This window comes from Tamandua tetradactyla, chromosome 7, assembly GCF_023851605.1.
Source record: "Tamandua tetradactyla isolate mTamTet1 chromosome 7, mTamTet1.pri, whole genome shotgun sequence".
Classification (NCBI taxonomy): Eukaryota; Metazoa; Chordata; class Mammalia; order Pilosa; family Myrmecophagidae; genus Tamandua; species Tamandua tetradactyla.
The window spans coordinates 89,519,762-89,543,310 of NC_135333.1; the positions used below are offsets into that span (position 1 = coordinate 89,519,762).

The 23,549-nt window shown below is 34.9% G+C and overlaps 1 protein-coding gene across 5 annotated transcripts in view; it reads right to left on the reverse strand.

Annotated features, from left to right (window-relative positions):
- Positions 1-23,549, reverse strand: part of ITPR2 (inositol 1,4,5-trisphosphate receptor type 2) — a 521,104-nt gene that overhangs the window by 221,357 nt on the left and 276,198 nt on the right. For all 5 annotated transcript variants that reach the window (XM_077170358.1, XM_077170362.1, XM_077170360.1 and 2 more), the window contains 3 exons: positions 15,449-15,639; positions 11,741-11,883; positions 4,652-4,760 (listed from right to left, as the gene is read on the reverse strand). In XM_077170358.1, the coding sequence (XP_077026473.1) occupies positions 4,652-4,760; positions 11,741-11,883; positions 15,449-15,639 (443 nt within the window). The remainder of the gene's footprint in view (positions 1-4,651; positions 4,761-11,740; positions 11,884-15,448; positions 15,640-23,549) is intronic.

Below are 23,549 nucleotides of genomic sequence, written 5' to 3' on the forward strand. Positions count from 1 at the left end.
CTGATGGCTTGATTTTGGAATTGTAGCCTTCCAAACCCTAAGTTAAGAAATTCCACGTACCAACCAATACGTGGTATTTGCCATTGCTATGACAAACTGAGGCAATTATCTACTTCTCAGTGTTGAAGATTAGATAAGAGAACAAATATAAAGCTCTTGGTAACTGCCTGGTATACAGTAAATTCTCCATAAATACAAGATATTATTATTATTTTGAAAACCAGTGTTTGAAACTTCACCATAGTTACTGCAAAGGCAGTTTCTAGATCCCTCGGCGACATAATATTCCGAGGATAGATGGGTTTTTTTTTGATAGATGGTATTTTAAATCTGAACATTTTATGAATATCAAACTTGACTAAGCGTCTTTGTTGCCCCTCGGGGTATATGAAGTCAGTGTAACATAGCTAAATGGGAATATATTCACAGGCAAAAGTATGATTGGCATTCTAAATAGGTCAACTTCTTTGACTGAAAAGTAAGGAGAGTGACTTTAAATTAACCAGGTCCACAGGCTATCAATGCATATTTTCAGTACTTATTACCTTTTACTACTCTAAAATGCAGATGCCATGAGTTTCATATATTTAGAACCAAGGCTTACAGAGAGAGATCTTTACTTTTATGATTTATAGGTACTTCTCCCTCTTTGGGGGAGAAATAATTTTCAATGAATTATCAATCATAATGAAAATGTATATTAAAGAGTACAAGCTGAAGACAACTGCAAAAAAAAAATCCTTAAAACTAAAGTAATCTTCTGTATACTGCCCTTCCTATTTCTTGCTCCATCCTCAAAAGCCCCTCTCGATCCAATCCACACGGCTCTTATCTTTGTTACTACCTCAGGTAAACCTCTACTCAAATACGGACCTCAAGTATCTTCAAATACATACAACAAAGTTGTGATGCTGTGACTCAGCTACTTTTTTCAACAGCAATTATCGGGTATTTCATTTTTGTGGTAGAGGGGTGCTGGGAGTAAGATTTGCAGACCAAAATGGCTTCAAGGACAGCGATCCTCAGGAGTCATACTGTCCTAAAGCTCTTTTAAAACTTTCCTTCTCTTTGCTTTCTCTCTCCAAATTTTCCAACATTCTTCTAAAGTGCAAGTAAATATGCCAGCTATTGCTACCTAAAAAAGAAAACCTCTTGGGCAGGCAATGGTGGTACAGGGGCAGAGTTCTCACCTGCCATGCCAGAGACCCAGGTTTGATTCCCGGTGTCGGCCCATGAAAAAAAAATAAAACAAAGAAAGCCTCTCAAATATGACTGATCCCAAACGAAGACTGAGCTTTCAAGGCTGCTAGAGTTATATCCTTAGTAAGTTTTGCTTTTGAATCAGAATCACCTAAGCAAACAATACTTATATGGAATTTTTATAAAACTAACTTAGGTAACTTTTCCCTTAAGGACTTTTTATATATAGTTTTTGTGTTTTAATCTCCAATAAATTATAATAAGTTAAGTCACTATATGACATTAGATGATTTCAACACAGACACACACAATAGAAAACTAAATTTTCCTTATTCCATCAAGATTCTTCAAGATGTTGCCCACCCATATCTTATATCTCAACCGTTTAGGCACAAAGTAAAAATTATTAAAGAATATACTTACGTAACGTTAATTTAGAATTGTAACCAAAGGTATTATACACTAAAGACATTTATAAAATAGTCAACTAAATACGAGAAAATGTAATTTTCTTTCATATATCATAGAGAAAAGCCTAATAAAATCAGAAAACTAGGATCTCAAGGTTATAAATTTCTTGAAAAGTCATCAAGTTAAACTATGAAACCAATTCACTCTTTATTATCCTTTCTTTAGACTTTTTTTCAACTTCATAAACACACACACACACTCTACTTTTAATGACAGGGACAAAAATGAAAATAGGGATTTTCTTCTAAGCTGACATTTTAAATTTAAATAGGTAGAATCGCAACTGGAATAATGAGATAGCTCATGTGGAAAACCTGATGTGAGTTTTCTGTTAATTCCATGCTGAAAGATCCCCTGGGAATGTTTCAATATAAGGAGAGCAGAAATTCACTTGATTAGGTATTAGACAACCAGGGATTAGGCAACCAATGTGATTTACTGCAATTCACTTCACTGAGGATTTCTTTCTACATTTGCAAGGTAGAGATAACACTATTTGCTCTATCTATTTCCCAGAATTATTGTTGAAAGGTAGCAAAGCATTTAATAATACTTTGAAAATAGCAAAGAAGCTCTAAATTCCAAATATTTTTTTGTTATATCCATTCACATTCAAATTCCACAACAGAGTAAGTTTAGTCAACCATGGGAAAGCTCTGCATCTATATTCTAGATGCCATTTCTCACTGTCAATAAAAGGATCATTGTGATAATTGAATAATGCCACTGCCACCGACCCACCCACAGATGTCCATAACTTAACCTCAGGAACCTGTGAACATGTTACATTTCATGTCAAAAGTGATTTTCAATATGATTTAAGTTAAAGATCATGAGATCGGGGGATTAAAGTGGATTATCTGGGTGGGACCAATATAAACAGGGTGATTTAAGAGGGAGGCAAGACAGTCAGAGAAGGAGACGTGACATGGGAAGCAAGAGACAGAGAGAGAAACAGTGGCAGAGAGAGAGAGAAACAGTGGCAGAGACAGGGAAAGTAACTGGAAGATGCAACACTCCTCACTGAAGGTGGAGGATGAGGCCACAAGACAAGGGGTGTGGGAGACCTTAGAAGCTAGAAAAGGCAAGAAAATGGATTCTTCCTTCTCTCCTTTGACCTCTATAACTGTTAAGATACTAAATTTGCATTGTTTTAAGCCACTAAATGTTTGGTAATTTATTACTACAGCAGTAGGGAAACAGTACAATCATGAAAACATTATTATAATAATGATACTCAGAGTTGGTCGGAGAACCCAACAATAATTGTAGCCTTGACAAGTTTTTGAACCTTGTTACCCACAACCATTTAAGTCGGACCGGCGAATCTTCTAGCTCCCTCCACTGGTATACATAATTGTGTATTAACTGTTTAGAAAGAGCCAACTCACTCCCTCCAGAGTTCATCTAGTTATGACTCTCTTCCAGTGTAGTTATTTTAAGCATTCTAGATCTAATATGCTTTTCCTTAAAATTTCCTGGGGAGGAAATGTCTTCTACTTCCACTGGTAGAAATGCTTCTCATTCTAAAACAGTTAGAAGTAGGAAGCTGTGGTGGTTTGGAGCAGAATGCCCCAGAAAAACTTATTATTAAATGTAATCCTCTGCTGTGGGTATGAACGCATCGTGAGTACAATTTTTGATGAAGTTATTTCAATTAAGGTGTGGACCAACTCAATCAGGGTGAGTCTTAATTCTGTTACTAGAGTCCTTTATAAGCAAAATGAATTCAGACAGATAGAAAAAAGGCCATGAGAAGCAAGAAGTTAATGGTCAATGCAACCCGGAAGAGAAGGGAGGGAATCAGGAGAGGCTGCCATGTTCACTGCTGTGTGACAGAGGAGCCACCAGGGCCGAGAGGGTCACTGGCAGCCAGCCCAGTCCTAGGACGCCAGTCTTTGGAAAGAAAGCACTGCCTTGATGATGGCTTGATTTGGACTTCTACTAGCCTCAAAACCACAAGCCAATAAATTCCTGTTGTTTAAACCATCCCCTTGAGTTATACTTGCTTTAGCAACAAGGAAACTAAAACACAAGCTGTCTAAAACCAATCAATATTTCAGCTGCAATTTTTTTCTTACTTTGTCCTCAGTAGACATGGAAATTAAGAAATAACATAAGCCCCCTTTTAGGTTTTGCTTTTCTTGGTATATACATAAATTAACAAATAAAATAGACAGTATATACTTTATTTATTTATTTATTTATTAATAAATAAAATTAAAATCCTTTCAATTTTAAACTTACCAGACGACTACTACTTTATAGAAACAGACCAAAAAGAAGTAAAGGAACATGCTATAAATTTTGTTACCTAACATAAAAGTATAGACAGCTACCTAAAAAAACTTCCTGGGTTTATATTTTATATTTAACATGTATCATCTTGGGTATTAAACATGCTTCTAGCTATCTCTTAATGAGCACCTGAGCTGTCATTTTAAATAAGACTGACAATTATTATCTATAAGTTGATACTTCCCTGAAAATCATTTGCAATATTTAAAGTAGGATAAGAATAGAAACTTACTCTTCCATTTATAAAAATTAGTGTTATTTTATAATACTTAGCATAATACTATAGAAATTCACATTAACATACATATAGGCTAACAAACCAGTATCTGCAAAATGCATAGATCATTCTCAATATGCAACAGAAGATTATGCAAAATCTCCAGATAATGCATCTCAGTTGCTCATTATTAAATAATGTCATTTGGTCCATTAAGGCCATTTGAGAAAAATATTTATAAACGGGACAAAATATAAATAAGCTAAATACTTAGGTTTCTAATCTTAGTTGTTTCCTATTTCAAAGCAAGACATGAGAAATGAATACCATAAAAACTCAAATTGTCAAGTCATCTAAGTATATACATCATTAATATGTAATTAAAATACAAAAGTCTATAATAATTCAATGGTTACAGTACTCTGAATATCTCATTTTCAAGTACTAAAAATTTTAAAAAAATACCTCTTCCACAAAGCTGTCTTTCTTCTCAAGCATTTCTCGTAACGTCTGGAGAATTTTAATGCACAGCTTTTCTTCTTTCTCCATTAGTTTCTTTGTATGATTAATCAACCTTAAAGCAAAACATTAAACCTTAAATAGGACAGTGATTTCTCTTCAAGCACTATACAAATATCATAAACTAGAGGAATCTGAAGTAAACCAGATGTTTTTTCAAAAGTTATAAAATTATATTTTGCTCATAAATTTTGTACATTAAAATATCATTTTTGTTTTATAGGCTTATTTTAGTGGTTCTCAAACTTACCCACTTGGCATTTATTTTGTGGAACACAATATTCTTTGAAAAACATAATGAAATACTGATATCCTTAATCTCATCATATGAATTGAAATGTACCAGTTAAAAAAATACTGATATTTATGTTACCTTATATTTATATGCATCGTATTGCATTATATGTTATAATATATAGTAGTAGTAATATACAACATTGCTACTCTAGGATTAATAATACTGTGCTATTTTTCATGGCTAGGATTTGATAAAAATAGGCAGTTTCTGTGATTAGAAGTAGGAAAAAAGTAACATCAAGACAATATCCATTTACTATTTTTATTATGATTTGGGCAAAAATGCTCATCAATTTTATAGTGATGAACCTTGTACTGGTGTTCTATTAGGAGAAAAATTTGAAAACCACAGCCAGATATCATCCACAAAATTCTAAATCAAGTAAAATATTTATAATCATTATTTATATCTTAATATATTTAACTTATGTTGCTAAAAAGCTGGTTCCCAAACACTAAAGAACCCACACAAAAACAATTATAGCTAATAAATAAATTCAGTAAGGTATAGAATACAATATTCACAGTGTATTTCTATACACTAGCAATGAACAATCCAAAAAGGAAATTAAGAAAGCAATTCCATTTATAATGGTATAAAATAGGATAACTATCTAGGGAATAAATTTAACAAAGAAGAGAAAACATTTGAACACTGAAAACTACTAAATATTGTTGAAAGAAATTAAGGAATACCTAAATAAGTGACAAAGCATCTAATGTTCACGGATTGGAAGACTTCTATGGTTAGGATGAAAATACTACCTAACGTGCTCTACAGAGTCAATGCAATCCCCAACAAAAGCCCAACAGTGTTCTTTGCAGAAAAAGAAAAACCATCCTAAGATTCATCCCCAGAATAATGTAAGCAATCTTGAAAGGAAGAACAAAATTGGAGGACTCACACTTGACAATTTCAAAACTTACTACAAGGCTATGTAATCAGAACATTGCGGTTCTGGTATGAGAATAGATATACAGACTAATGATATAGAATAGGGGGGCCGGAAATAAACTTTCACTTAATATGATCAATTATTTTCAACAAAGGGGCCATTCAGTGGGGAAAGAATAGTTTCCAACAAATGGTTCCAGGAAAACTGGATCTATACATACAAAAGAATGAAGTTGGACGCTTCCCTTATATTTCATACAGAAAGTAACTCAAAATGGATTAAAAAATTTAATTTAAGGGTGGTTCAGTGGTAGAATGCTCTACCCATGCAGGAGACCCGGGTTCAATTCCCGGACCACGCATCCCCCCCAAAACAAAAACAAACAAACAAACAGAAAAAGCAAATTTTAATTTAAGACCGAAAACTATAAAACTCTTAGAAAAAAAACAGAAGAAATCTACATGACCAAAAGTAAGTGTCACAAAAGAAAATATTATTAAATGACTTCATCAAAATTAAAAACTCTTGTGCATCAAAATACTTTATCAAGAAAGTGAAAAGATAACCCACAGAATGGGAAGAAATATTTGCAAGTCATGTATGTGATAAGGGATTAGTATTCAGTATATATATATATATATATAAATGTTTACAACTCCAGAAGAAAACAACAACCAATTAAATTAAAAATTGGGCAAAGGGCTTGAACAAACATTTCTCCAAAGAAGATAAACAAATGGCCAATGAGCACATAAAAAGAAGCTCAAGAGGTGAAAAGAATCTAATTGTTCATCAACAGACAAATGAATAAACAACTCATGGTACCTACATATAACGGAATGTTATTCCACCATAAAAAAGAATGAAGCTCTGATACATGCGACAACACGGATGAACCTTAAAACAGTATGCTAAGTGAAATAAGCCAGACACAAAAAGACAAATATTGTATGATTCCACTTGTATGAGGAATGTAAAATAGGTCAATTTATAGAATAGAAAGATTTGAGATCACCAGGAGTTGAAAGGAGAGGAAAAGGGGGAGTTACTGCTTAATATTAGATTACAGAGTTTCTGGGGTGATAGAAAAGTTTTGGAAATGGATGATAGTGATAGTTACACAACACTGTGAATGCTCTTAATGTCACTGAATTGTGCACTTATACACTTTAAAATGGTAAGTTTTATGCTTAAAAAAAAAAAAGAAAGAAAGAAAATCTGGTGCTCAAAATGACCTGTGAGATAGAGCTTCATACAGTAACAAAATGATGAAGAATAAAATGAAATGGTCCAATTTCAGTGGCATAACACCAGCACTGGGGGAAGTGACCCTGGTGGAAAGTGAGCTTTCTAGTTAATAGTTAGGAAATCTTCATCAGGTGCTAGGCAGATTGTAAGGACCTTTCAGGATTCTCTCAATTAATCCTCAAGAGGAGCCAATGAGACAGGTTATTTATCAGGCTAATTTTGCTAATGAGAAAACAAAAGCCTGAGGAGGTAGAGCAACTTGCCTCCATTTACACAATTGTTAAGTGGTGAGACCTAGAAACAGACCCAGGTCTGCCTGACTTCTGAGCCTAAATCCTTAAATTCCACTCTGTGGTGACATGACGTAGTTCAATGATTGCTTAAATCTCAGAGTTTCTGTGAAGAGAGTACTGACACACAGTACGTGGTACACAGCCACCTCTTATGTGATTTCGGTGCCAAAACAGAGGTTTTGGCAAATGTCACACACAAGAGAAAGAGTTTCAGTCTGTTGAGGGGTAGTGCGTAGGGCTTCAGTGAAGAGATAATAGTAACAGTGAAGATTTCAGCTGGCAAAAAGGGAGAAGAGAGAAGGCATCCTTGTGGAGGGAACAGTATGAACACAGTGCAGAGGCAGGAAACTGATGGCATGTTCAGGAAAGATTAAGTACACCAGCTGCCAGCTAACAATGACAGACATGGAACAGGAGAGCGTAAAGAGATGCAGTCTGAAAAGAAGGGCTGAAATATTATGTTAAAGACTCTAGAATTTATTTCTACTCCGGGAACCACTGCCCTGAAAAACTCTTCCTACATGTGAGAAAGATACTTCAGATGGTGGTAGAGGAGAACAAGTCAAGAGTTGAATAGGGCACATGATGGGTTAAGGATACAAGAAGCAATACAAAGTTAAAATAGCCAAAACTTAATAAATGACATATGAGAAATGGAGAAAGAGAAAGGAGAACAAATCCTGATCTCTATAAGTAAATGGACAGTGATACTTTTAAATGATGAAGGAATGGCACACATGAAAGGCAAGAGTGACTTCATTTTAGACACACTGGGTCTGGGCAGGGTGTTATAGAGCCAAGTGGTCAGGTCCAGCAGGCAGAATAACTGTTCTTGCTCCTTGTAAGAAAAGTAAAACCTGCCTCTCTGAATCTTCTGTATGGGCCTTTCCTTCACATGAAAGTCTTTGAATATATAAAAATAACTATGATGAACATTGTAAATTTCTTTTTACTTTTTTTCCTCTCAGGCTATTTCCATTTTCTTTAACTTTTCTTTAGAGAAAATATTTAATTCACTAACAATGTTGAAAATAACAAGCAAAGGTTGAATGACGTTCTTTGGGGTTTATAAAAGGTATTCATATCTCACCTAATATTTGGCTGAGTTAGATCAGTGACTTTTAGGTATTTTTTGTGTGGATCAAAGTAAGAAATACATTCCACAAAACAGCCCAATGTATAAAAGCATGTGTATTTGTATATATAAAACTGATACAAAAGTTACCCTTACTATGGGAGATGCACTCTGATATTTTATCTTCGTCTCATTTTTTTTTTAATTAGCTCGCTATTATTCTCTAGTCTGATTTTAAAATCCATAAATGGGTCACATCCCACAGTTTAAAAATCACTGTGATTCTCCTTCATAAGGGAGGAGTAGGTACCAATTTGAAGGGACCATAACTAGCCACCTTAAAGGTTAACACCCATGTCAGCCTATGTCCTTCTCTCACTCTACGAAATTGGGTGGAGACATGGATGCAGTTCTTCCCTGGGATCTATTTCCCAAATCTTCCAACAGACATATCTGAACCAACAAGTTCCAACAATAAGATTTATCTAAGGATGTGGAAAGCCCCAATAAGCCTTGGACCTATGCTATGCATTCTCCAAATGTGCTTTACCAGAGAGCTCTGCACCGCAATTCCAGGCCTCCTGTACCGCTATCAACATTAGATTCCAATTCTACCAGATTTTCTTGCAAGTAAAACCCTAGGTTTTGCTGGGACCCCCCACCCTACCCTTCATCGGGTACAAGGGTAAGCACAAGAGCAGAAAACTGAAAGTCCTCAGTCTCTCTTGGCCATAATGTAATCTTAATAGCACAAAAATTTCTTCTTTAACCACTAAAGTAAAATGTGACATCCTTTTCCTCCATCTGGATATGGGATCATTAATGGACTCCCATCCGCCTATCACTTACGCTTCTCTCCTTTTATTTCACCTAATAGTGCCTGTTTTTGTTTCTCAGCTGCTAAAATGAGTATCATAAAATGTATTGACTCTATAACAGTCATTTATGGCTCACACTTTCAGACACTAGAAGGCTTGTTTCCTTCCAGGTAATATCTTCTGGCTGGCCAGTGATCTTCTGGGGTTCTTCGGCTTTATCAAAGTCACACAGCCATGCACATGGTGGTGGCTTGTCCATTCTCTTCTGGGTTCTACTGACTTCCAGCTCCTGTCTGCTCCCCATGGCTTCTCTCCAATTTCCTTTGCTCATAAGAACTTCTGCCATATTGGATTAAGGCCGCCCTCATTCAGTTTGGGCACACCTTAATCAATATTCTCTTCAAAGGTCTTATTTACAAATGGGTTCACATCCACAGGACCAGAGATTGGGACCTGAACATGCTTTATGTGAGGACATGAGTAAATTCCCAATGGGGCCACAGGCATGCCTCCATCCTCAGCATTGGTCCTTATTTTCTCAATATTCAAGTTACTTTATTTCACCTTTTCATAAATCTATATGGTTAAGTTGTGGACTAGTCCTGCTTGATAGAACTTCCTGCAGTAATAGAAATATTCTATATCTATATTGTCAAATTTGGTGGCCTCTAGGTACATGTGGCAACTGTGACTGAGGAAGTGGATTTTTATTTTATTTAATTTTAATTAACATTTTAATTTATGTAACAACCTGTGACTAGTGGCTAACATACTGACTGCCTAGTTCTAGTCTAGGACTTTTTTTGTAGAGGTCCTAGAAAGTAAATATTTTTGGCTTTGAGGTTATTTTAGGTTTTGAGTTACAATCTTGGTTGTAACTAGTCCACACTACTTTACATAATATACAAACACAGGAGCACAGCTGTGTTTCAAGAAAAGTGTATTTATAAAAATGGGCAATGGGACCTAGTTAGCTCGTAGGTCAGAGTTTGCCAGCCTTGGTTCTAGACTATGAATTCTGCAAGATAAATCTATAGGATCACATTAATTTCTTGGAGTTAGAACTCTCAAGGTTAATACCCACTTTTTAACCCATATTCTGTATATCGATTTATATTCATAGGAGGTACAAAATAATTTTTAGAAACCCTATTTTTATACTGAATTACTGGGTAATACTTTTACTACAACAGCCAGTTTTACAGACAACCTGAGCCTCTTGGCTTTAAAAATCCTTATTAGAATACTGGCAAGTGTTCACTCCTCCAGGCCACCTTAGTTATAGCGGCCAGAGCCAAGAATCCATAATTTTGGCAAAAATGCAGAAACTACACCAATTCAACATGATCACTGTAGTAGTCCACTCTTCTCAACCAATTCCTTTTTTTCTCTACCAAGGTTCTAGTTTTAACTGGCAAAAACACTCCTCGTGTAACCTGTCCTTCCAAATTTCTGCCTCTGCATGTTACAGTTAATTGAGAGGGTCTGAAGAACTCTTTCAACAACAGCCTCAACCACACAGGAATTAACTGCAGTGGTTAATGGTCAGGGAGGTTGACAGTGTTCCCTACCTCTCCATCTACACTCCCCATAAGACCAGAAACCTTCCAGTGGGCCATTCTGAGCCTACATGTGATTGCTTACAAATCAGTTCACGAAGTGCCCTCCACATAAAGACATGTCTCTTATACCAGGAACCAGTCATAGTTTTTTTTACTACAACTGCCTATACCTGTAGATCTTCCTTGACAACTTTTCACTTACAACTAAAATGAAAATATTTTAGGGTGAACATATCAGCTATAATAGATCTGCAACCTGGAGAAAAATGCTGAGAAAGTAAATAAATGAAAGAACTGGAGAAGTGGATCATCAAGACAGCGTGGCAGAGTGGCGAATCTGACACCTAATCTGAGAGCTGAAGCACGCCTGAGCCTCCTCCTATAATATAAGGTTCACCTCTTAATCATACAGTACGTTTCTGAAAATTAGATGAAATAGCAGGTACAAACATAGAGCAATAATGCATCAGTAAGACTTCAGCTGATATTAGCTTTTCTTTCTCTCTGTTAATGAAAATCAGTTACTTTAAACAGGGATCTTTTAAAAGTCCACACCATTTAGTTAAAGAAAGGAATCAGATCTAAAATGTTATTTTGTGTGATATTTTGTGCTCAAAATGACACACTTAATCTTCAGTAAATTTTAGTAGGATATGACAACTTGACCTTCACCAAAATAAAATTTCAAATGACTCAAATTAATAATTTGGGAAGTATATTTTAACATGAATTTTAGACCTTACATTCTTTGTAGACTGTCATTACCAATCAGCAGAGAAAGGCAGAAATGTTAGAGGCTATCTCAGTTTGCTAACACTAGCACAATTTCATACCATCTCCACTTACTTGGACATGAAAGCGCCACATCTTATTCTCGCATCGCTTCCCTCAGGGAACAGTAGTTCTGGACTATACAGCACGTCAACCAACACTGAGAATTCAGCCTGCATCATCGGGCTGAACTGCTGCTCCAAGGAGGCCACTACATCCTGAAGAATAAAGCGTAAGATAATCCATGTGAAGAACTGAGTCAGATTTCATCTTTTGAAAATATGACAAGCCTAAGAATACGAACCAGGAGTGAGATGTGGGAATTTCAAAGATGTGCCTCACCTTCCCTTGGCACCAAGTATTTGTGCTTTAAATATAGTCTGGATTTGTGTATGACTACTGCCGAGGTCTCTGTTTTACCATCTATAACATAAGGAGGGGTGGGTAGCCATTTGATTTCTAAAATATACGTATAAAACATAAAAAAAACAAAAACAAAAACACTGTTACAGGCCTTGCAGCCATTTAGGATCATACTGGATACATGATTAAAGTATTCATCAAATTGGAGTAAAATAGAGGAAATTCTAAAAAATATTTCATATGTGTCATTGGTCTCCTAGAACAATTTCTTCCAAAGGGTAATTATTTATTTAAAGTAGTATTAGTACCATTTGGGGGTCAGGGGCATTTAGTATTTCACATTATTTCTTTTTTTTTTTATAAACTCTATTGATCACCTACCCCCATAGGCCTTTCTTCACCTTCTCCCTTGCTAACAGACTCCCCATGTTGTCTTTCAATCAGACAGCAACATTCTCAGGGGAAGGGAGCCCTCGGTTTAGGGTGACGACTGATTAGTATAAGCCATTCTTGGTCATTCCATTTCCTGGCCAGCAAATGAACTAAGCATGATTATGTGACACAGTCACAGCTAATAAGATATCAGGTGACGTATGCTGAGCAAGTGGGCGACTATGTGTGGGTGGTAGGGAGGTCCTTTCAAAACTACTTACTGCTCTCAAGGCAGCTGGAAGGTGTGAATCCAAAATGTGAGGCAGCCTTCCTGTGACCTTTGCAGGTAGTCTTAAATTGAAACACCAAAATACTGAGGAGTTAGAGCCCTGATCAGTCAAGCTGCTGAATTAACCAATTTGGAATAATTCCAACTCCAGATTTCTTGCTATATGAAAATGATACATTTTTAATTGTTTGCAAGCCACTTTTAGTTGAGCATTGTGTTAATAACAGCTGAAAGCATCCTAACTGACAATGTTTCTAAAATATATAAGCAATGATAATTTACTGAACATTCTTTAATAATTAAACCATCTTCTTTTTGTTTTTAAAATAACTGCATAAGAAGTCAGGAACAAAAAATTTCTCATATAAACCAGCAATTTATTTACCCATAAACTATGGCTTATTTTTAAAGCAGAATATCAATTGCCAATAAATTTCTCTTGACTACAATCCACAGATGGGGATTTCTCACGGAGTTAACTCATGTTTAACTCTTTCACTTTCAATAAAAGCAATCACCACTACTTTGTTCTAAATAAGCTTTCAGAGAAATCTCAGAGGAAAATTAAAAGAAATTGCCAGGAAGGAAATAATATAAAGAGGAAAACTCGATATTCTATAAAAGTAGGAAGAGAGGATCATATAATATGACCATATCTAATAAGGCTTCACTAAAAATGTACCTATTTTTCAAATTACCTCTCTTCTTTAAGTCATTACTCAACAAATCATGCTCCAGCTCCCATGATGTGACTTCGGCCTTCATTCCTTATTTCAATCATGGGCAAACTGTGTAATCTCTCTAATTGTTTGTTTCCCCACATGAAAAACAGGATAATGATATCAAGCAATCACATCAGTTTCTATGAAGATTAAACGTAACTGCATAGAACATCCCCTAACACATACATACCACTTATTTTATCCCTTAATAAATGTTAGTAATCATTACCATTGAGCAACTATTAGCTGCAATAATCACACTGAAGCTAAATCCAGTGATTACTTTTCTGTCCTCATTCTACTCAACAACTGCTAAGCATTTCATATACTTGTTACTTCTCTTTGAAGCACTTTCAACTCTTGACTTCGGTAACACTGAACTTTCTTTATTTTCCACCTGTGTTCTGACCACTCCTTCACCAATTCCTGGTGGCTCCTGGTCCTTTTCTCTTTTATGCTTGCATTTTCTTCTGCATGACCCCACCCAATTCCACTGTTTTAATATCATGTATATTTGCTGGAAACTCCCAAACTTCTATCTCCATACTGGGCACATTTCAAAAATTTCCAGACTCACATCCAACTTCAGTTGACACACTCACTTGGATATCTAACTAAGCATCTGAAACTGAAAATTCTTCAAATAGAACTCTTGATCACAACTTTTTCCCATTCTTTCCTATCTTAGCAAATGATAGCATCATATCAAACCCACAACCATCTTTGATTCCTCTTTCCATTAACCCACAATTGTATATCCAATATACCAAGCCCTGTTGGCCCTACCTCCAGATATAGCCCCAAATTCCTCCAGTTCTCTTCCTTTCTTTATTGCCTACTTAAGCCAAGCCACCAACATTTTCTGCCTGAATTAATGCAATAGCTCCCTACCTAGATTCACTGTTTCCATGCCTAGACCCTATAATCCATGCATCACTCAAATTCCACAGAGATCATTTTAAAAGTCAGCCAAGTCATTCTATTCTCTGTGAAATCACTAACAATTTGCTATTACACTTAGAATAAAATACAAAGGGCTTTACCATGTGAGGCCGACATGATCTACCTTCATATAATATTCCCTTTGCACACTGTCCAGTCCCAGTGGGCTTCTCTTATATCCTCAGACCTATAACCTCATTCCTGAATTTACTGTTCCCTCTCCCTAGAACTCTCTGCATTCTAGATCTTTAGTAGCTACCAAGTAACCTGCCTTCTCTAGTCTTTTCCTGATAATCCTAAACTGTAAACTAATAACTGTTTCATCACTTTATTATGACATTTCTCCACCTCCCCCCAAATATTTAATGGCTCACGACTTTCAAGTTTCCCATGCTATCTAAATCTACCTTTACTTTTTAATCATGTATCATAACACTCACCTATTAAACTCTGAAACTCAGCCAATTAATCAGCATGTGATTCTAATAATATTTAGTAGGTTCCTAGTTTATGTCTTGACCACTTGCTAAACCAAAATATTTTCTCACGCTATACCTCAATTCTCTCCACGAAATCTTGTACAAATTACAGGAAAATGATTCCCTTCTCTGAATAGCACCTAATGTTCAGAATACTCAAGCCAAAAGCATGGGTTGTTTACTACACAAGCAACTTGAAAGTAACAGTTCTTGGATCATCCTGGCCAAGGAAAGGGAGAGTAAAAGATAATACTAAAAGGGAAGGTGAAGCAAGGTGATGAATATGTAATCTATTACAGGAATTGTTATGGTAAATTACATTACTAAATTTTATTATTTGTAGTGTGATTATTATTTTAATCTTAAGACCTAATACCCATTACCATACAATCAAAACTCATTAAATAAATTAAACTCGTTTTTTAAAACAATTCACAACTTTTACTTAGAAGCCTGTGTTTTGAAAAGGGATAGTCATGGTAGGGAGTTGTAAGTGAAGCCTGGTCCCTAACCAGAATTTGATAGAGTTTAACCATTTTTTTTGTTCTTGATGAGAATGCATTTGTTTTTATTGCTATTTAGAAAATATTAACACCATCTCATTCTCTCATTGTACCTGTAACTTTTCAATTATATTTCTATAATCCCACGCAGGCCCTCCAAGAGCTTCCTTAAAGCGGGGTCCGGAGCGAGCAGACAATCTCCAGCCCATAGCCGCTCTCTGCACCATATTGGAATGGCTCTTCATAAAAAGAGTATTGACTTGGCTGTCCAAATCCACGGGAATAGCAATTCCACGATTCTTTGCTGAAAAAGAAAGATTTAAAACATCTTCTCTGAATGTGACTAAGGCTCCTTCACATTAACAAAGCAATCTTATAAACAGAGAACAAGCAAAAACAGAAAAAAAGGAAAAAAAATGGCAAATTTTCCAACTCTGCCATTAAATAGTTTTATGTAACTGCAGAAGTCTTTATCCTGAAATTATTTCAATTTTCAGTACAAATTAGTAAAGTGGGTTCATTATGTATTCAAGAATGTATTTGATTTCTTGATGATTAATGCTTGAAATACATTTCATAAAGCATCAATATAGAAACGCACTGTATAACAACCATGCAAATTAGTATCTACCTAGATGCCAAAGAAAGTAGACAGAAAACACATCATAAAATCCTGATGCTACACTCATTAATTAATTTTGTGTGAATGCATGCATGTGGTAAAAAATCTGAGAGGAGAAATAAAAAATTGAAGTGTTTAAAAATCTTCATCAGAAGATGGCACACAGTGCATGTCCTTATTCCCAAAATCCACTAAAATTTCTATTTTAACAAATGAATAGCACAATAATACTGAAAAATGAGAGTGCCTGCCACTTGCAAAAGAAAAATTTGAGGAATTTTGTAAGACAGAATGAAGAGGGGATTAGTCCAACAAAGAAGTAACAGAAGAAACGTCTCCACAAGATATTAGAGATAGAACACGTCTTCCCAAGTTCACAGGCAATCAATACAGAGTGGCAGGGGAGTACAGGGAAATCATCTGGAACACTCAATAAAAATAGCTTCTGAGTAGCTAAGACGATGAGGCCTTCCTTCCTCTGACTAGCTTAAACAGCAGTTGGCAGCAACGTTTTTACCCAGAGGATAAAGTTAGAGAAATGTTTTCTCAAGAAAGAAGAATACCTGCCTGGAGAGTGTGCCAAATGAAGGTATTGAGTCTGGGCAGAGAAGCTGAAAAGAGCTTCAAGTAATTCCAAAGTTCATCCTCAAATAAGGGCTGGTTTGGGAGTAGACATGAGAAGCAAGCTCCAGCAAGGAGGGAAAATACACTAAAAGATCCAACTCCTGAGCAAAGACCTTCCTATTTCAACACCTGTTGGTATTCCCAGGCTTCTTCTGCTTCTCATACACACACACACACACACACACACACACACACACACACGCACATACATACACACACACACCACATACATACACACACACACACATACACACACACATACACACATACATACACACACACACACACACACCACATACACACACACATACACACACATACACACACACCACATACATACACACACACAGTACACACACACATACACACACACAAACACACACACACATACACACACACATATACACACACACACACACACCACATACATGCATGCAAACACACGGAAAAGGAAAGGTAGCCTATCATTTGTTTAGCCCCTCACCCAAAACTCAGAGCTGAAAAAGAAAAGGGTGGGAACAAAGATCAAGTTATTAATCTAGAGAAGCAGTTAAGGAATCTTCTAGAATGTGAAGCATACAAGATGAAAATGAAAAATAAAACAAAAAGATTGTGAAATGAGAAGGGTCAATCCAGGCAGTCAACCAAACAACAAATAAAAGTCCCAAAAATAACAGAGAATATAGAAGGAAGAAATTATTAAGAAATAATAGATTGTATATCAAAGGACTTCATTGTGAAAGCAAAAAGACAACCTACTGAAAGGGATATTTGGAATGGCATATTTGGAAACAACATACCCAATAAGGGTTTAATATCCAGGATATATAGAAAAAAATCCTACAACTCAATAATAAAGAGACAAACAACCCAATTTAAAAATGGGCAAAAGACATGAATGCACATGTCTCCAAAGAAGATATTTTAAAAAGGCCAATAAGCACATGAAAAGGTGCTCGGCAAAATTATCCACTGGGGAAATGCAAATCAAAACCACGAGATATCTTAAACCCACTAGAATTCCATTAGAATCTCAAACCCACTATTAATTAACAACAACAACAAAAACTCAGAAAGTAACAAGTCTTAGAGAGGATGTAGAGAAATAAGAACACATTCATTGTTGGAGGAAATGTAAAATGATATAGCCATTGTGTAAATGATATAAACATTGTTAGCAGTTTCTCAGAAAATCAAGCATAGAATTACCATATTGACCTGGCAATCCCACTTCTAGGTATATACCCAAAAAAACTAAAAGCAGGGTCTCAAACTGATGTTTGCACATTGATGTTCATAGCAGCATTGTTCACACTTGCTAAACGACAGAAGCATTCCAAGTTACCATCCACAGATGAATGAATAACAAAATGTGGTATGTACGTAAAATGGATTATTATTCGGCCATAAAGGAATGAAATTCAGATACATAGGACAACATGGATGAATTTTGAAGATGTCATGTTGAGTGAAATAATTAGGACACAAAAGGTCAAATATTATATGGTCTCTGATATGAAATATGCAGAATATGCAAATTTATAGTAAAAAACTAGAATACAGGTGGCCAGTATCCGGGGGAGAGGGAGGGAATGAGGAGTTAATGCTTAATTCATAGATGGTAGCACAACATTTTGAATGCAATTAACACCACTGAATAATATATATGAATGTGGTTAAAAGGGGAAATATTAGGTTGTATATATGTTACCAGAATAAAAATTTTTAAATAATCCATAGGGCTGTCCATCATGTAAACTACGGGACTATAGTTAAAAGTATAATCATAGTTATATTTTTCATCAATTGTAACAAAGGTACCACACTAATGCAAAATGTTAATAATAGAGAAAACTGTGTATGTGGAAGGAGTATGTAGGAACTCTTTATTTTCTGCATTTTTTCATAAACTTACAATTTCTCTAATAAATTAATTTTTTTAAAAAAAGGAACAATAGAAGAAAATTTCCTTGAGCTGAAGAAAGCTGTAGGTATTCAGTCTGGAAGGGCCCACTGTATATTAAACAGGATTAAGTAAGCATATTAAACCATATTTCGGTAAAAATTTAGAATGTCAATAAAGAGAAAACCATAAGAACTTCAAAAGGGAGAAAACAGTATTTCTACAGAGAATCTGACTGATGCCAGACTTATTCCCATCACTGGATGCTAGAAGACATTAGAATACTATCTTTAAAGTTCTGAGGGACAAGAAAATTTAAACTACAAGTTAATACCTATATAAACTACAGATATGCTTCCAAAATAAAGGCATTCTAGAATATGAAAGGGCTCAGAAAATCTTCCCTGAACTCCCTACAAAAAAATTACTGCAAAAACATGAGAAAGAAATTCAAGAAAATGTTGACACGAATTAAAGGAATCATGGCAACTAAATATTGACCTGAAAGGGAGAATAAAACTAGAAGCAAATTAAAGAGTATCCATTAGATATTAATGGTTGGAAGATTTTCTTTCAATTGGAAAAGTTTTAATATCATAGGGATGAGTTTTGTCTATAAAGAGTTAATGGTGAAAATATTTACACATAATATCGGAAGCTCTGAAATTTTGACTTTCAATTTTTATCAACCTACAAGAAAAGATTTCATTATATTTCAGAATAGAATACATGTATAACAAGCCATAACAATGCAAAAGCTATAACCTATTAAGCAATAATTGGAAGAAAGAGTAGGAGAAAAGTGATAAAAATGAAGTGAAGAAATTACATTAATTTCCTTATTTTTTTATACTGTGGAGCATACAGACATTACAGCTTATAAATCAATAAATAGAGGTATAAGGATTTTGCCACAATAACCACTAGAATAATTTTTAATGAATGAAAATAGGAGAAAAGGAATAAAACCAGATAGATGGATGGGTAGACAGACAGAGATAGATGGAGTGAGGGGAGAGAAAGGAGAAACAGATAAACTGTTTTTTATCACATAATAAAAGGAAAGCAACAACAATAAGCAGTACTATTTCTGCTGGTGAAAATTCTCCAAAGCTGAAACACACTTAAAAATTCCTTTGAAAATAGAAAATTTTGCCTACCAACACAAAAATAGATGCCAATTTAAACAAGAGCACAGGCTGGAGTTTTAGGAGAATAATAACAGCTCTAAGGCAGCCCTAAACAATCAATGGCACCACTGCCCAGATTTCCCTAGTGAATGCTTTCCTAATATATGTTATAAAGTTCCTTTTTCCCAAGTATACCATGTGTTTATGTCTATCACACACAGCAGCACAGCTACACCCCACCGCATTTGAGGGAAAATGACCTCAACACTGCCCAGTCGCATGTACTTACAAATACTTCACTCTGCACCAGGATCAAATCCTAGCAGACCTTAATCCTTTTCTAGCTGTTTCACATATAAGCTAGGTTTGCTCTAAACATTCCAAATCAAACAGAAAACAATACACTTATATTATATTTCTTAAGCAAGAAACATTATAAAGGTGTGTGTTGCTCAAAAATCATTGCAACAAAGTTTCCACTAATATTTAAACAAACGGGAGAGGGGGGTTGGGACTTTTATTCCCTTTAGGAATAAGTTCATTAAATGGGACTGAATATCTCATTGTTGCTATGAATATGACATACAAAACACTACTCAGTGAAAATTTCTGAATGACATCAGTGGAAATTTAAATGGCAGCACCTCTGTTCTTAGCAGTGTGGTCCCCTCATTAGTGAGAAAATCTCACCCACCCAGAAATGCTTCTGTGAGCTCTTTTCCTGTCCTATTCCTCTCAGGCCACCACTATGGCCAAATAGAGGTTGAGGAAACTCCACTATTTCAAAATTTTTTTTTTTTTTTGAATGGGCAGGCACCAGGAATTGAACCCGGATCTCAGGTATGGCAGGTGAGAACTCTGCCACTCAGCCACCGTGGCCCACTCAACTATTCCAAATTTTGTTAAAAGGTTTTTTTGTTTTCTTCAAATTGTACCACTTTAATTAGAACTATCTAGCCTCCTGTCTCAGTACAAATTGTACAATATAAATTAGCTACATAAATTTCTCACACCTAAAGGTAAATCTAGCCAATGTCTGAATCACAATTTCTCGGCAATAGAAGGAAATTAACTACACAATTAGGGAAAGGAGAATTTGAGTTAAAATAAGTAGCCAGTATTAATAATGATGAAGTTTTGTTTAAAGTGGTTGTAAAAATATGAATACCTTTAAAGATATGGCTTTCCAAAATACAGTCTTTGTACTGTCAAAATATTATAAATATTAATTTGAAAGAAAAATTGAAATGCTACTTTAGCTTCCCATAGAATGTTAAAAACTAAAGCAGAAAGGAAAATCGTGACTAAGAAAAGAATTAATTCATGATCTCATAAGAACATTAATAATTGGAATGATGCTTTTCAAATGTAACAAAACTATTATCCCCACTTAGCTTATTTTTGTTAAGTTAGAAAAAATTTCAATGAAAATATTATATGGAAATGTGAACCAAGACACATTTTTTAATTAATCCCCAAAATATTTGATTATTCCCTGTCCCCTCTTCCTCTGAAGAGCCAATGAACTTTCTACAGCCTGCCACTCTTCTGGCTTATAGCATTAACTACAACTTTCATAAAAAGGGTCGGATTAAAGTTTAAAATGTTTAAAAATGAAATGTTTCTCTTTCACTTTTAAGTCAGAATGCAACTGAGACACTACCTTATTAAGACTATGTGTCAGAGTAAGTACCTGGACTTTTTAAAAAATGAATGGAAGAGAAGATGGGTTGTTATCAATGTATTTATCTTTTGTAGAGCTCTCCCTAAAGAGAAAGTTCTCTAAAATTAGTTATCTTTAATCACAGGTATTTTGATTGTTAGGCTAGCTTACTAATTAGGTTTATAAATCCTGAAAATTCTCTGGATATGACAACTCTTTGCAGTGATTTTAAGAAGGAATCGAGCCCTATTTCTAATTATTACTCAATTAAATTTTCCATACGATGTGAAAATTTTTAAGCAAATGAAATCACTGATGATATCTGCCACACCAAAACATCTGAGAACACACATATTGCAGTAATAGGTGCCATGAAAAAACCGCTCAGGTAGATAAACTGACAGGTAGGCAGAAAAGGCAGCAGAGAGTTTAAGCATTAATTGGAGAACTAGTTCTGCTGTCAAACCCTACTGTACAGACCCATAAGAATAAGCAACAATTACGTGCCCCAAGGAAAGTAGTAATGGGGTAGCTTAGAGTGCTGCCTTTTCTGTATCGCATCAAAGTGTACAGAATGAATCTATATGGAAGCATTATGTTTTTATATAGGACGAACATTAAAGATATTAATTGCATCTCTCCTGTTTGTAACTCAAATTATAGTGGGTGGATCATCAATTCATCAACAAACAGAAGAAAGCACATATCTTATAGTTTATTCAAGAGGAAGGATTGGCACAACTGACTAGTTATTTGGAAAAAATAAAGCTGATTCCGTATCTTATACCTTACAATTAAACACATTCCAGATTGCTCAAAAATTTAAACAGCAACACAAATAATACAAAACAACAGCCAAGATGAAATCATGAAAATTCAGAATAGGGAACTTAGCAAAATCAAACTGATCAAGACGATTCTGAAGATAAGAGGAAAATTAAAAATTCATAAAAGAAAATAGAAACTTTCTGCATGCCAAAAAAGTTATCAAATGAAAAATTGAGAAAAAGTATTTGTGACTTAGAGGCAAAGAGATAATTGCCCAATATATAAAGGTTTACACAAATTAAGAAAAAATAACTCAGAAAAAATAAGCAAAGCACAGAAACAGACAGTTTGTAGAAAAAAGAAACCCCAAAGCTTTGAGCTTATAGAAAGGTTTTCTTCCTCACTCATAACGTGCAGAGAAATGCACATTAAAACTGTATCACTTTTTTTTACTTATAAGATTTACAAAGGCCTAAGAGTTTGAAAACATAGTTTTATCAAAGAGAAAGATACTTTCCTACATTGCTGGTGGAGAGTAAACTAAACAGTCTCTATTAAGAGTACTATTTGTCAAAATTCTACTCCCGGGTATTTATTCTACAGATATTCTCCCTTGTGTGTCAAATTATTAGTAACAGCATCATTAGCCAACAATACAGTTTAATTAATTAGGGTATAGTCACTTGATGGGATAGTATGCAGCCATAACAGAAGAGGGATTTTCATTCATTTATTCTTCCATTTTATCCATTCAATAAATATTCACTGGGTACCTACAGTGGCCCATACATTTGTCACACTCTAGCACTTTATGACACATAAAGCATTTTTTTATATTCTGCCTTCCTATTTTTGCTCATATTATATCTACTCCCAATATAATGAAAATTCAATGTGGTTTAATATATTGCATTTCTCCAAACCAGAAAGATGCCTTTCAAATAGTGAATAATCATTACATATCAGTTGAATTAACAAAGAAATGAATAATTGTGGACGATTTTGACCCATCTTGTAATTTATTCAATTTAAAAATCATAATGGATATTTTTAAAATATAATTGCCAACTCTTTATATAATCAACTACAGCAACTTACATAGAACAAAAAAGGTACCTTTGTTTGACACAGAATTAATTTCTCCTCGAAGGGTTAATACTTCTATATGTTCAAAAAAATTTGGAACAACTGGCTTGAAGATTGATGTTCATTATCCATAGCATTTGTAAAAGGTATTTTACAGAATTTCCATTTGGAAAAACAATATGTTGCCAACAAAGAACCCAACATTAATCTCCCCCAGATCATTTGAGGATCATGAAACACATGGAACAAACGCTTTTCTAAGTAAATAATGTGGAAGTAATTCTCGGATTCTTTTTCCAAAAATGTGTCTACCATGTACTATTATATTTTATATGAATGAGTACACTGAAGAAGAGTGACTCATAATCACAGTTAAAAGTTCACATGGCTTTAATGTCTGCATTTCTCATATCTCAGT